The sequence below is a fragment of the Calypte anna genome, chromosome 12 (assembly GCF_003957555.1).
Source record: "Calypte anna isolate BGI_N300 chromosome 12, bCalAnn1_v1.p, whole genome shotgun sequence".
NCBI lineage: Eukaryota > Metazoa > Chordata > Aves > Apodiformes > Trochilidae > Calypte > Calypte anna.
The window spans coordinates 5,009,329-5,023,862 of NC_044258.1; the positions used below are offsets into that span (position 1 = coordinate 5,009,329).

The 14,534-nt window shown below is 40.7% G+C and overlaps 1 protein-coding gene across 2 annotated transcripts in view; it reads right to left on the reverse strand.

Annotated features, from left to right (window-relative positions):
* Positions 1 to 6,762: 6,762 nt before the first annotated feature.
* The window catches only part of MAPKAPK3 (MAPK activated protein kinase 3), a 46,250-nt gene continuing 38,478 nt past the window's right edge, over positions 6,763 to 14,534 (reverse strand). Inside the window, exons 9-11 of one of the 2 annotated variants that reach the window (XM_030458127.1) lie at positions 12,770 to 12,855; positions 10,065 to 10,145; positions 6,763 to 8,607 (exon numbers count right to left, since the gene is read on the reverse strand). In XM_030458127.1, the coding sequence (XP_030313987.1) occupies positions 8,449 to 8,607; positions 10,065 to 10,145; positions 12,770 to 12,855 (326 nt within the window). In that variant the 3' untranslated portion in view covers positions 6,763 to 8,448. The remainder of the gene's footprint in view (positions 8,608 to 10,064; positions 10,146 to 12,769; positions 12,856 to 14,534) is intronic. The other variant, XM_030458128.1, reaches the window with a different exon arrangement.

Here is a 14,534-nt window from a genome sequence, read left to right on the forward strand (position 1 = left end):
AAAAAGACTGCTATTTACACATGTTTGAGGTTGTTATACTTCACCTTAAGTGAAATAGGCTCAGTTGATGATTTATTATAAGTGGTACAGCTGCACTGTTTGATGCAAATGTAGGCACCTAGTGGCACTTCAGAAGCCTTCAGTTATCCATGACATTTGCCAGGATATGACCCAAGACCTAAAATATATCTGTTTACTTCCAGATTGGCAGCTGGAGTATGAAAGATAGCCTACACCTTGGTTTAGCTGTCCACACAGCCATCTAGTGCTTTTTGAAATTACTGAGGTTTCTGTTTGGGCACCTGTCAATGATTGAGATGCTTGGGTATCTTGTGGGTCTTTTGCCATTTCTGCCTTAGCTGTGCAGGTATCTCAGATATCTCAGAAAGGGAAATACACCATCTCAGGAATCCTGCAAATAAAGTTTCAGGCTTAAAAGAAATGCTTTCAAATTAATTTGCTTAGTATATAACACTGCCTCCATTTAGGCTTCACATTGCAACGAAGCAACTCTTCACACTAGACTGAAGCTGTGGGAGAAGGTTTGAGGTATTTGTGTGTGAATGACTGTAGATACACTAGGAAAGTAAACAACATTAACAAACTTATCACTTATTATTAGCCAGGCATGTACTTGTTGTAACTTCGGATGATGGAAGCTTCAAATGATAGCACCAGATGCCTTATGACACAAATCTGTGTACTTTTGGAGCTAATGATCACTTACTAGAATGTAGTTCCAGGATCCTCGAGGAAGAGCTTAGAAACTGACTTTGTGCAGGGAAGGCAAATTAATCAGGAAAACATTTGGTAGATCAACCAAGTGCCAGCCAAGGTTTGAGCTGTATGAAAAGAATCTATTATGAAACAAGGAGGCAGACCAGGCTGAGTCACTTTAAATCAGGAAATTCAATTCCTTCCTACTCCTCTGATTTTAAATATCCTATAAGCAAAAATCTTCATTAGTGTTTTTTTCCAAATGTTTAAAGAAACTGAAATACTGCAGTCAAGCCTTTCTAAAGGAAGTACTCATGACTTCCAAAAAGTGTAAAACCTATGAATCTGACATAAGAATGAGAAAAAAAACCAAAGGGTTAGAAGGAAGATAACTAGTCCACCTTATTTTACTCTTTGAAGTTAAGTGAAGTATTCCACACAAAGACTTAAAAGTCAGGAGGAAGAATTAATGTATTTCTGATCTAGGTGGCTACTTCTCAGTGATAAAACGTACAACCAGCACCAGAGTATTTTGGACAAACAGTTCTGTGACCCAGGACACTAGCATGGTGCTTTACAAAGATGATGGAAAAAAAGCTTAACTAAAAAAAGCTCAACTTCCATGGGAAATGGGATTTTAAAGTAACCATTTCCTAAGAATTATAAACATCTATTCTGCATAAAGTTGCAAAACAGCAGAAGTTAAACATCCTGTGCAGGTGCTGAAAGGGCTGATGGCTCTGCTTACACCCCCCTCATTCCCCACAGCACCTCAGGTATGAGAAATGATGATGGAGGAAGTGCATCAACCTCTGGGAGAAGTCTCAGTGAGGCAAGCACAGCAGAGCTGGTCACCACATCATCATGCAGGGGACTTCCATTACTCTGAAGGAAGGCCATCATCTTTTTGAGATATCTCTACAGGAGGCACTCATAAATATTTTGTATTATACCCACAGTCCATTCTGAAACAGTAAAAGTATTGGTTCTAGTTGGGTTGATTTCTTTGCAGATATCTTCTATTACCCTCAGAGGGATCTCTTTCCTACTATTGCTCAGTGCTTGGAACTTTCCTCCTTAGCATTTTAAACACCAAGCAGTTTCTTGTTTCCTGAAGGCAGTGGGATTCCTTGAAAACCTTCCACTATTTTACACCATGAAAAGAAGTTCAGAAGTAAGAGGAGAGGTGATACAACTGCAACTGAGCCAAGAAAAAACACTTGGCTGTGGAATCATGGAAGGTGAGCTTTGCAACTAATTAGATTTTTACTCAAGACAAGTGTCAACACGAAGTGATGAACTGCAAGACAGAAATGCAAAATCTCTGAAGGCAAAACCAAGGTTAACTTCACCTTGAGATGATTTCTGCAAGGATCTTTTATTTGCTATACTAACAAATTTACTCAGAAGTCTCATTTATAAACATCAAGCTGAGCTTTGCTTTAAACTACCTAATAAATAAATAAATAAAAATTAGGAATCTGTATATCTATCTTTAGGGAAACATAATTACTTCTGAATTCAGGAACTGTTCTGGGTTGGAGCAGCAGCTAATATCCTACCCTGAATTTCCTTGATCATTACTCAAGTGGTAGCATTTTTGTTTTAAAAATCCTTAGTCCTCCTCCTCCCCCACCAGTATTTCTCTTTTAACACATTCCATTCTAATTTTAGTCTTTTGAGAAGTTTCTTTTCCAGATCAACCCACTCTTTTTCACATTTAAATAATTTTCAGGTTTTTTAGAGCTCAGCTTTAGCAGGTGTTTCAGTAGCTAAGCAATAAGAAATCTCTTGAGAACATTTTCCATGTTTCCCAAATGGATTACCCTGGAAGTTTTGAGAACAGTATTAGGCAAAATAACCTTGCCATTTAATTTCAAAACTGGAATAAAACTTCTAAGATAAAAAAGAAAAGGCACACAGCCCAGAAAGAAGCACTTATGCTCAACTGCTAACAAATAAAGAAGGTGCAATAAGAAACAGTTGTTACACTAGCAACACTGATAATTAACTTGAATGCAGTAAAATACATCAGAAATAGATTTAGAAGCTCAACATGGAAGAAAATTATGCAACTCCTTCTTTTTTGAATTAAATTATTAAGCTTCAACACAGCCCTAGGACCAAAAACAAATAAGTGGTTTGCAACCTTGGACCAAACAAGTACATTTCAGGGGACAGCAGTGGAAAAAAACCCAGTGAACTGTCAAAGCAGCTGAGACTTGACCAGTAATTTGGGCCTGTAGCCCCACAGTGCACAAGCATCTTTATTATCAGATCTGGAAGCTGAACTGTTTCAAGGTAAAGATACCTGTGTGGTCTTTTCAAGTATCATCCTTCCTCAGACAAAAGACAGCCTGGCCCTTCACTTCACCTCCAGCTATCTGAAAGCTGCATTTGTCCTCTTTTGACTCCTGGGAGCTACAAACACTGCAGTATATTTCATCAATTGCTTCTTGTTGCAGTCTCAAGTAGCATGAGGAAACCCACTGACAATGATGCCTCTGTGCCTTCACACAGTTAGAACAGACCTATGAGGTCTTGATACCTGCTAGATCAATGAAGTAGGAAATTGTGAAATAAAGTTAGTGCTACGCCTCATTTACAGATTTACCAATATAGGTGTTCATCTTCAGTCACAGGGTTATCTTCCACATTTCCCTCAAGTGCAGGAATTTCCTCTTTCTCTTGTGGTAAAAAATACTAATAAAAAGTTGGATCTATCCTGCTATGCCTGCACAGAGATAGCACCTGCAGTAATAAAAGTCAGTTGGAGTAGAATACAAGAGCTGACATTTCTTATCTTATTCTTCAACATGACATATCGCCTCCTTTTGCCCCATTAAATTCTCCTTGTCACACAGACTAAAAAAATAAATAAATCCTATTTTAACACTGTACTTAATATTCAAAAAGCATGCTCTTACCAGGTGCAGAGATTTCAGGGAAACATTTCTTCAGCAAATGTTATTACCTACAATTGCTTTAACTGCAGTTTTCCAGGTGTGACATTTGTTTACACATGTACCTGAAATAAACTTCCTTGTTAGCTTGCAAGAATTTTTAACATTTTCTTTAAGGTTTCAAGGATTCATTCTCTGTCTTTCAAGTTTGCTGCCTTGTCTTCATCCCATGTAGGCTCTCTAAACAAGAACTAGCTATGTTTATCCTCAGCTATAACAGGCTCCACTACCAAGAAGAGTCAGGTGAAGAGGGGAAATAGCGAAACCTAGGAAAAAGAAAATCCTGGTATTTCCACAAAAAATTCTTCAAAACTTGTATTACTGGAAGAAAGGAGTCCTCCCACATGTAAATTAATTCCCTGCTTGCCTTTACTCCCTTTGTTCCTGTGGTCTGCCAGTCAGTGTGAAAGGGCATTGGTGAATGAGCAGGGTGCATCCTCAAGGACAATTTTTCCTCCCATTCAGTACAGCTGAGCTGGCTGCCATGGCTGCCTTCATCCTTAGGTTGAGCATTCAAATATATCAAAGCAGATGGATGCATATTAACACCTCTTCCCTACCTTTAGCACAGGTTTAAAACAGTACAAGTACTTATGATTACGTGCAAGTAATTAAAAGCTTCATTTCTCTCCTAAATCACCGTTTTCTGAAAAGCAAAAATGTTTAAACATGGGCCAAATAAAGTCTGAATTGAAAAGAGGACAAGAAATTAGATCAAACTGAGTACGTAGCATTCCCATTATCCCTCGTGTCAGACAAGTCAGAAGCAGTTACATAATTGGGCCTCTAGACTCTAGGCAGTGAAGTGTTAAGAGAGAAAAAGCAATCCCAGGACTGCACGCTGGCTTTTGACAAACAGAAAAGCACAGAAGTAGGCCAAGAGCTTACCAAGAAAGTTAGTTTTTAATTGTACCACATCAAAAAAAAAAGGGTTCACCACATAGCACGTGTGGTCACAGAGGTGAGAAAGTGTGTGCAAGAAATGGCAAACTGAGAGGGAATTTTACCAGTGCTTGTGTGTGAATCAGAGAAAGTGCCCTTGTGAGAGAGTGAGCCCAAGTGTATGAGAGAAGTACAGTGCACAGAAACAAGGGGAGGCAGCAGCCCATAAGCAATTGCTATGAAAAGGAATGGGGGTGGGGGAATTGTCGACAGCCCCTTTTTTTTCAGCTTCTGCTGTAAAAAATAAATAGACCTTTTAATCTGTGTTCTCCTTGAAGCTTTCTCTATTGACCATTCATTTCTTCTTTCCCTTCCCAGCTCTTTACCTCCTCTATATGGCTGATGAATATGCAAATGCATAATCACTTCTAAAATAGCCTATCCTTTCTAAAAACAGGCTATAAATTTGGATCCCAAGCAGCAGATTCTAAAGAGACTATTATACTATATGGCTGGAGGAAGAGGCAAGACCCAAATACCCCTGCTAGCACACCAGGGCTCTTTATAATGTGTGTGAATGCAGCTAGAAGGCAGACCCTTCTCCTTAACAGAGCCAGCAGCCAGAAAGGAAAGATCTTCTGCAAAATGTACACACAAATCTCATCACAGGCTCCTGCAGAGCACGTGCTAGCAGCAGGCAGAGCTCCCTGCAGGCTCTGGCAAGAGCACTGACGTGACACAGACCCCGAGATTCTGTAGGTTTGAGTTTTAACTGATGCCAGCTGCCAGAATGGTGGGAGCCCTGAGGAAAGCCCAGTGACCTCAAAGCTGATGGAGGCCAGACCAGGACCCCCCCTCCACCACCACCTCCAGCACTGCAGGGGGTGCCACAGAGGGCACAGGGAGAAAAAAGAGTGGAGCTGTGAGCCTGGACACACAGCCACGAGTGTCTGTGAGGAGGTAGCCATATAGGCATGCAGATACCACCTACACAGGTGCTGGGGAAACATCTGCAGCCCCAGTGAGGGGTGACAACAGGCACAGCCCCCACACATGCCCCTTTGGGCACGTTCTCACAGCATTGGTTGGCTCAGACACAGCTAGAACTAGTCTGAGGTTCTTACACCCTGCCCACTGCCTTACAGGAGACAGGCAGCTGTGTCACATGCAGGACAGCAGTTTGGGGGTCCATATTTCCAATGTCGGCTGCTTCCCAGCTTCCCAGGGGTTGCCTCTTTTCTTCTGTAAAATAAGCACAAACACTCCTGTACAATATCTGTGTACACTCCCATGTCTGCCAGCCCAAGACCCTCCTCAGTGTTCCACCCAGCTTTACAGGACTGCTGGATGTTGTCACTGCAGGGCAGAATGCAAGAACCAACAGTCCAGATTTAATGAGATGGCATTGCCATACTCTACAGGGACTGAAAGCTGAAGATGCTGAGCCCAGCACTCCAGCTTCTGAACTGCAGTGTGGTAAAGCCTGGAACCCCACAGGAAGGAATCAGGTCCAGCTAGGCTTCACTGTTCCCCATGGAAAATTCCTGAGGAAAAGATACACATCTTTAAGCTCCAGACTGAACTGACATGCAAGAAGCACCAGTTGGAAACTGAAAGCTCCTAACTTTGGGCAAGACAGAAGCTAAAATGCACTTTGCAGAAGTTCCAAACCCACTCCACCCAGAGCAGCCAGGACATCACCACATGGTGACATGGTGACATTCACAAGTTGCCCTATTAACTGGGACAGTGGGAGCATGTATCACCCTGATGGAGGACAGGGAAGGTAGGAGTGATGTACATGGCACCCTGAAAAATGCTGGATAAAGGGACAAAAACTTGGCTGTGATTCCAATCCCAACTGCTGCACCCTGAACACGTCACAACTCTTCATTCATTGTATTATCATTTACTGCTAGTGAATATTATCTTTATAATAATAGAAGTAATATGATAAAATATCTATTTTATATTCAGGATATGCTGTTATAATAGAGATGCCTATATAAACAAAAAATGATTTAAAAATACATCCTTGCAGGGATTTATATTTCAAATATGTAGTCTCTGAGTATGGACATTACTGAACACTTTCCTTCTCCTCTTTCCCATCACCTTCAACACAGAGGTACCTTGCAAAGCACACCAAACTCTGCAACATCTCAGCAAAACCAGGGATCACAGGAGGAAGGAATGTTGTAACACAATTTATTAAAATCAGTTTATAAAACCCTAGAACCAGTTCACAGAAATGAACAGAGGTCTTGTCCAACACTTTGAAGATGGGAACGAGGCTCCCCAGACAAGGTGCAAAGCCTCGAGCTGATCTTTGCTGGAGGTAACAAGATCTATGCCAGTCAGATTTGACAATTCAGATCCCCTCTGGAGCTTCATTTTCCTTTTTTGTCTTTCAACATTCTTCTGAGCCCATTAACACACCAGTACTCTGTGTGCCTACCACGAAGTAGTGGAAAGGTACAGTACATCACTGTACAGTACAGTATATCACTGGAAGCATGTGATTTTCATCCTAGACTCTGATAATACTTTCACAAATACTTGCTTCTCCTCAACTAAAAAAGAAAAGAAAAACAAACAAAACACCAAAACACAGCAAGAGGAAATATTTTGATCACAAAGTAAAACAAATCATCAAATCAAATCAAAGCTGGGATCCCATAAAACAAAATTTAGAACAGGAAAAAAACACTTGGTGGATATACTGGTATGTAATCTCCCTTAGGTGGCAAAAATCTTTGGATCCAGAAACACTGGTGAAACGCAGGCAATAAAGCAGCATCTCGTCCCTCCCTGACCCTGGAAAACAAAGCAACCCCAGCACCCTGAAATTAGCTATGATCAGCACATCCAAGGCACAGACCTGGAGATAATTACCAAAAAGGATGCTGGCAGACACCAGGGTCCATTCAGAGAACACGCACCCGCCACTTCGTCACTAATTTCAGAACTCTCTCTTCTAGAGCAGTCTCTTGCACATAATTGCATGTCCAGGTGCATGCCCTAGAGGCTGTGGATCCAAGAGGAACAGCAATATTCTCTGCAGGATACTTTCAACTAATTAAATCCTTATTAAAACTCTTCACATAAAGTACCACTTAAATTAAAAACATTGCAAGAGGGAGATCTAGTGGCATAGACACAACATAATGCTTACAGGTCAGAAAACTTACATGTTACCAAATGAGAATCCCTGGCAAACTCAAATCTTCACATGAGACTATGTGAAGACTTCATGAAAAAGGAAATGTATAGATACTTTTTCCTGTAACAGGAATAGCTGTTTACTGTTTAGGTGATGTCCTGTAACTATAGGAGGTAAGTTTTGAACTAATGGCTATTCTTACCAATTGTAATATGAAATGCTGTACAGATGCATCCAAAAATCAAACTGCACCTGTGCTACTCATATAAAGAGCAGTGGACATTTTCTGCTTTCTCAGTGCTCATGTTTGAACTACTGAAACACTCTAAGCAGAACATTTGGCATTTTCTCTATTCCCAAGTTCATAAGCAGTAGCAGACATTACTCTTGTACATACTTGTTAAAGCCTCAGAACACCAGTATGCTGAGACTGCCTCCTCTCTTCTCCCCTCTTCTGATACAGTTAAAACCAAAACAAAAACCCGCAGCACTGTGGTGTTACTGTACCTTCCCTAGCAATATGCAGCAGAATCATATCAGATCCCTCAGCCTTTAAAAGCAAAGCCCTGATTCAAGTTATAAAAATGCAATCTCTCACACTGCTCCCTCTTTGCAGGATAGCTTCTTCATGGTCTCATTGCCTTTGTGGTAAGTTGATCATACTGATTTTAAATTGTTCCTTTTAACTTTTACCCTCCACCCACAGGTCCTTGGCTTCTCTTCTCATTGGTTATTGCACCCTGGGGCTGCAGAAGAAGTGCCTGCCTGCTTTTGCTTCTTACGGCGCTTGTTCAGGAGGCGGTTGTTGGATGTTTTCAAGTCTTTAATTTTCACCTGATCATAGTCCACTCTCATGGTAGCCAAAGCACTGGTCATCTCCTCCTGAAACCAAGGAAGCAATTTATTGAAATCCCTGAGGCAGAGAGTGAAAAGCCACCCCACCTCACAGCCAGGAGATGAATGTACACTGCTACACTACTGCCAGAAATAGCCGAACCCTTTCTGCTGCACTGGACTAAAGGGTTCATTCTGCTCATGGACTCATCCAGGAGGAACTATTCTCAGTGTTTCATACAGGAGCAAACACTCCACTGGCCTAAATTCTGCCCTGTCCCTATGCCCAGCATTTCTTACTGGGTCTGGGTCTTCACCAGCTATTGGGCCTGGGCTTCTCACATCATAGCCAGCCAGAAAGTTGCTTTCCTTGCTCTGTTCCCAAAGTAGGTTTAAAGAGCCCACACAAAGTCTAAAAGTTTGTGCTTCACGTTCATATATTTTCTTAGTTTGAATTAAATATTTAAGTGCAGGCAAATTATCAATTTTTAATAAGGCAGTGAGTATAAATCTGCTTAAGTGAATGAATGTCTAAGCATTTAGTTTAGGAGAGGAAAAATGATTAAACACCATAGGAATGCTGGTGGCCCAGGGGAATACCTCTGGGACCTATACAAAGCACAAATGTAAGTTCTCAGAAACATGGAAATGAAGAATACTAAGTGAAAATATCCATCTGATCTATTGACTCAGGAGGCAAATGTTGTCTAGGTCCTATGAAATTTTACTATTGCATAGTTCAATAGCTGAGATTATGATTCAGTAATTTCAATAAAACTAATAATCAGTAAAAAAAAAGCGACAGAAATGTTGCAATTATCAAAGTGCCAAGCACTGGAGATGAACAAAATTCAGAAATCATTGTAAAAGCATGCCAACCTGATAAAGGCCAGCAGGAAAGATTTAAAGCTTGCAAACAACTTTATTCTGCCCTATAGTTTCTCTTTGCAGGAAGCAGTCAACTGTCATCAGTACAAAGAGTAGGTGAGGCACCTGGTTAGGTTAAGGGAAAGACAGATACATTTTTATCTCCCCCCACCAAATGTCACGACAAGACAAGGCTAAGGTAACTTAATGTTGTTTTACAACAAGAGAACAGGGTAGAAAATCAAAATGAAGCTCAACCCTCCCAGCCTGACTCCCTTCATTTTCATCATATTCTTCACTTCACTAAAATGAAGTTGAGGCTCCCTCTGTGGTTACATACAGTGTCTCAACAGGTAGCATCATTACTAACTTTGATCCTAACCATCATCTTTGCTGATATCTGACACAGCTGAAAGGTGGCAGATGAAGCTCAAATAGTACTATTATTATTGTTACTTTTTGAAACAGTTATCATACAGACTACTGCTTCAACCAGGACTGTTTATGCTTCCTTTGTTTAACATGGTCACATACAAGGTAGCCATCATCTCCAAGGAAATAAGCAAAGTCAGAGAAGTCAGCCCATTTCAGCTCTTATCAGACTTGATTTCAAGAAATCTGAACTATGATTGACTCACTTTAACTTCATCCCAATGGTCTTTATCCTCTTGTAGGACCCGTGCAGTGTGAAGTGGAGTTGGTGGTACAGCCATTGATCTCTGAGAAAAGGGAGAAATACCAAAATAAGTGTTCTGTAAATTCACATTTGAGAAGTGACTGCCTGCTCTCCTGTGCATTTGGAAGGCAGAAAACTTTGGTGCCCTCATCATTCATGCTTCCAATCACTCCACAATCTACATTCTGTGTGAGGTAGAAAAGGAGTATAGCCCCACAGGACAGTATGTTCAAAGAACAAAAGGAGAGATCAATGCTAAGTTTCTTTCACTCTGGTACCTACCAGTCCAACCAACAATCCTATGTTGGATGATTTTTTATGTACATTTCAGATTTTTACTGTCATTTCACTATTCATTAGTCAATGTTCTCAAATGGTTAAATTGACCTTTATCATCCAGGATTTGTTGGACATTCTTGCACATAAACACTAGTGGATCAAGTTTGTCAGATCAAAAGTGTGCCCTAAAGTGAAAATTATACAATTTTTTCAGAGTAAGGCACAGTTCAGAAGACAGTGCATCACTTGTGATGCCATTCCACATAAAACTAAGCTCTATGCTTACCTGCCATGAGAGATCAATAGATACTTTAAATTAGAATAAGCTACAAGTTCTAAAGCAGGAAGCTAAACTGAGCAAGAATCATGGTATTTCTTGCCAACTATTCTTGCTCAAACTATGCTTTCACTTGGATATTCTATCCTCCTTATGCTTTCTACCCAAACTTGTTGCCTGCTGCTGTGGCACCTTCACCAGACGGAGCCGAATGCCAACAAGTCAAAGGAGATCCATTTATGTGTCCTTGTAAAATAACCATTACATTGGAAGCAGTGCTTATACTTCACTGAGCTAACAGCAGAGCTGCAGTAGTCACTGAAGTGGAAACAGAAATCATGACTCCTGCATCCTCTGGGAAAGGACCCTAACTGGCCAAGTCATAGTTTTATCAAGTACAGGTGGGAGGTGGGTAATGGCTCCCAGGCAGGTGTTGAAGGTTCCCTTCTATCTGCTCTCAGCTACTTCTCATTCAGGAAATCTGAGCTATAAACTAACTTAACAATTATGGGCTCCATCTAAGATGACATTTTTTGCATAGCCCACAACAATACAATTCAGACAATTGGCAATTCAGCCAATTACAAAAAAAAAAAAAAAAAGAAAAAAGAGGAGAGACAAAACCCCTCTTCCACTAACCCCTCTTCCACTGTTTGTGTGTGGCATCTCCCCATGCATGTTCCCATTTAGGGATTTAGGAAAATAAAATGAAGAACATAAACATTCACCCTGTTGGTCTTTCCCTCCCTCTACCTCATGGGAACAATAAATTCAGCAGAAAAAATCTGCAGCTCCTAGAGCATTCCTCCAGAAAGGGTATTCTAGCACAGCTCTTTGTTGAAGCAGTCTATAGACCTCATCTCTATTCCCCTCCTTATTAATTGGTTATATGCATATTTCCAGTAACACGTGTGGCTGTAGGTGGTAGCATCCTTAGCTATTTTGCACTCATTCTGTGAAATTCATTGCCTGCTGACTTCAGGAACACCTCTCTCTTGGGTCTCCAAAAGCTGGAGGTATTTATTCTGAAGAGTGATTACATTTTTATTTGGTTTAAAAACACTTGGAAACATTGTCTAGGTTCTGTTCCAGTTGTGTTTGTAATCTTAATTTCTAAGCTTTCACAGCTCTAAATCTCTTTCATTAGCTACATTTCTATGATTCTAAGGTCTTTCAGATCTTCAAACAGGCAGTACAGAAATGCTGACTATTAGTCATGCCTGTTTCTCCCCTTGCCTCTGAGGATCAGTATAGGCAGAGAAAGCACTGTGGGAGAACGGGGCATCCTACAGCTCAAGTGATTCTGTTCCTGGCTGATGATTTTTAGGCAGTTAGAGACAACACTGGTGTCCTTTCAGGCACGAATGTGAGAAGCACAATCTATTACTTTGAGTGACACCTACAGAGCAGGGATGATACCCTGAAACTCAGCCTGCTAGCTCCTGGGATTTGGGATTCTTGTCTTATGTTTGAAATAATCAATATTGTACCATTTAAGTACTTTCTAATTTTTCCCCCATAAGTATTTTTTTAAGGAAAAGTAAATTCAGCCAAGTCATAGAATGAAACCTGAACTGGGCCCATTAACAGGTCTGTGTGCCATCATCCTGTCTGGCAATCTCTGACAGGGCACTAAGGTGAGACCCTTGCTCCTCTCCCACACATTTCCAAACTTTGCCAAGGATAAGAATTCCCACTAAGCAAAGGACTGTGTCCACACCAACACAGCTATGCACAATGGTGCCCAAGACCACTAATAATAGCTCTCTTTAAATCCTGCACTGATGAAGTAACTACATACAGTTTATTTTTATATTTTTAAAGAGAGTAACACATGCATATGCTGCAGAGTCAGCAGTGAGTGCCTGCTCACAGAATATAGATATATTCAGTTCCAAGGATGTTATCGTGGGTGTCTCTCTTTGTGTGTCCTCTGGTAACACCAAGAATTGCAGTTCTGCAAGGCAGATAACCCTCTTTGGAGGGCACAGTACATTAGTTATGTTATTAACAGTAATCAACCTTCTCTTGCTGTGCTATGTGGAGCTACAGGTAAGTCCTGCACATAAGAATTCACCTTGCTTCCTTGGAAAAAGAGATAGGAAACTCACATTAATCCAAGGGTGATTCATAAACTGAGAAACTGTCATCCTCTCTGTTGGGTCAGTCTTCAGTAAGTGGCGAATCAGCTGCTTGGCTGAAAAACAGGACCAACATGGCATGTTGTAGTGTACTGCTATTCCCAAAGGTACAGTGAATGAAGAAAGACAGTTCTGCAGAACTCAAAATACCTACTGCTGTCACCATGTTAAGAAGCCACGTACAGTGAGGTAGCTCATTATTATGTTAAAGAGGCAGAACATGAAAAACATCCAAAAAAAGAAGTAAGAAGGAAAGAAAAAAGTTTGGGGATACCAGCTGTGCTACCTACACACAAACCAACCATTTGGAGAGTAAGAACTTGAGTAAAAGAGGAATGTAGAAACAGAAAGTTGCTACAATGCCTGTGTGCAAGATGGCAACAAGCTTGGCATTATGGGCTGAATGAATGCATAAGCTGATGTTTTGAGACATGATAGAAGACAAACTAGCACAAGCTGTGGGGAAGCAAAAGAAAAATATAATAAGCTTTTCTTTAACAATGAAGATGCCACTAGAAGGACAAGAGTCAAAGAAATGGATTGCACAAACAGGGTTTTGAAGCAGCTGTCTCTGAACACTATCTGCCAAAGCAAGAGTAAGTACTAAGTAACATAAGTTTCATTACTGTGGGCAGACAGGAAACACTGCACCCAAGGGACATTATTTAGAAAGACTTAAACAGAACTTCCTTGGGGAAACCTAGAAAAACATTTATTCAGAAGTTGCCTGTTAGAAATATTGAATGTGTGTAAGAAGCTGTTAGAGGTACAAGTTGAGACTTCAGTTTGTTGAGGGGATGCAAAGGAGTTTTACAGAAGAGATCACCTGGAATTTAAAATGTACAAGGATAAAAAAAGAAGAGGAGCACAGAGCTCTGTCAGATGATTACAGGAAGCTGGTGGGGATTTTAGAGGAAGCCTTCATTAGATGATGCAATGAAGGAATGACTAGATAAATAAAACCATGACAAGAACATTTTCAAGGAGAGCAAAAAGAAGCAGTCTGCTGAAGGTACCTGATCAGCCTAAACTATCTGAAGGTAGATGACACCTATCTTCACCGAGGCAAGCATTCAGGAATCCTACACCTTTTCCAAATGCATGTTCTCTCACCAAGCTCCCCTAGCATTTTTATAACTGCTGTGCTATGTACAAGACCCAAGGCAAACAAAATATTAAAACAGAAGACTGTAGATAAAACTTATTAATGTTTACTAGTCCATGCTGCACACGCAACCATGATATCTAATGAGGGGTTAACGTGCTACAGAACACAGTATTATCCAAAGTTAATTTGTTATTGCTAAAAAGCAGACAGTATCAGGATGCCAGCAACAGCAAAAGAAAGGGCTTCTTAGAAAAAAAGATGTGTCCAGAGCTTGCTGACCTTTCCCTCAAATATGTTGAGCAGGTGAAACTTTGAACTTATGAGACTGTCAGAATAAGAAGGAATCAAACCCATCCACTTTCAGGACATTGGTTTGAGCCCACTCTGGTCACAGCTAAGCAGCAGCAGAATTTGGTCAATGACTTATACAAAACAAAGTGTTGACCTTGATTTAAGTACTTGCTGGCAAGTTGCCACATCACAAAAAGCTACCATGAAAACTTGCCATCCTTGCTAACTGTATCTTCAAGGAGGACAAAGTCTGAATGAGTTCTTAAGAGAGTGTGCCTTTCTTCCAACTCCACTTGCATTGCAGCTGTCTTGGCAGTCTCCTTTCTCTGGATTAAA